At 34.6% G+C, this 1,009-nt stretch overlaps 1 protein-coding gene across 1 annotated transcript in view; it reads right to left on the reverse strand.

Moving 5' to 3' along the window:
* Positions 1–1,009, reverse strand: part of LOC106884172 (polypeptide N-acetylgalactosaminyltransferase 10) — a 297,946-nt gene that overhangs the window by 221,511 nt on the left and 75,426 nt on the right. The window contains exon 3 of the mRNA XM_052973542.1: positions 604–748. Within this exon, the coding sequence (XP_052829502.1) occupies positions 604–748 (145 nt within the window). The remainder of the gene's footprint in view (positions 1–603; positions 749–1,009) is intronic.

The following is a 1,009-nucleotide window of genomic DNA, read 5'->3' on the forward strand; positions in this document are numbered from 1 at the left end:
GAATTGGTTTTTCAGACCATCCGGTAGCCCCGGTTGAGGGGCATAGGCTGAGATGACAGTAGCTAATCTATGATGAAGCACTAGTTTAATCTTAAGTACTCTGTCACATACTCTAACTATCTCGATTACCTTATCCACCCATTTCTCTGCTAGAAGTATTCCTACGCCCCCGACCCGTCAGTGTTCCCTGCCCAGAAAATCTTGTACCTGTGTTCTTTGTACCTGTGTACATACATACATACATACATACATACATACCCAGATACACACACACACACACAAAGTAGTTTATGTAAACCATTCCAATGGTCTGTTACTTTGATGTTTCTAGAGTACTTCACTGCTTCTTCATACAAGTCACACAGTCACACTTAGAAAATCTTGTATAGTAGGACTAGCTTAAACAAACTACACCACTCTACATTTATATTGAGTACTCCTTCTCTGGATCATGACCCAACAAAGGAATTGTTTTCAAAGAAAATTTGTGGTATTTGCAATTATATCAACAAGACTATTTTTTATCAGTATTTAAATTGAAATGGAATGGAAGCAAAATGTCAGATGTAGAAAGGATTATAAATTTTATTTTTAATTACTCACTCAGCATGCCGTATGTCTTTCAAAGACCTCTGTAATGATATTTTATCACTGACAAAAGCATTAAATCCATTGGTTTTATAAAGTGTGTCTTTTTGTTTTTCTTCACTGGGTGTTAAAATTACAGCTGCACCCTGTTCGCCAGGACCTACAGTTAAATAAGACAAATTGATTAGTTTATAGAATCAGAACAGATCATCAATAAGATTAACATGAACATGTACACACACACAGACACACATTTAGATAAAATGAACAAACCCATTCTTTTTTTTATACGCACCACAAGTGATTTATGTTAAGCATTTCTTAGTTGGTGGAAGGGAAAATAAGAAAATAAATGATTATAACATATACATAAAACTCTACGTGAGCATGAAGATAAAAATAAAAAATTACAGTAAGGCAG

The sequence above is a fragment of the Octopus bimaculoides genome, chromosome 16, assembly GCF_001194135.2.
Source record: "Octopus bimaculoides isolate UCB-OBI-ISO-001 chromosome 16, ASM119413v2, whole genome shotgun sequence".
Lineage (NCBI taxonomy): Eukaryota > Metazoa > Mollusca > Cephalopoda > Octopoda > Octopodidae > Octopus > Octopus bimaculoides.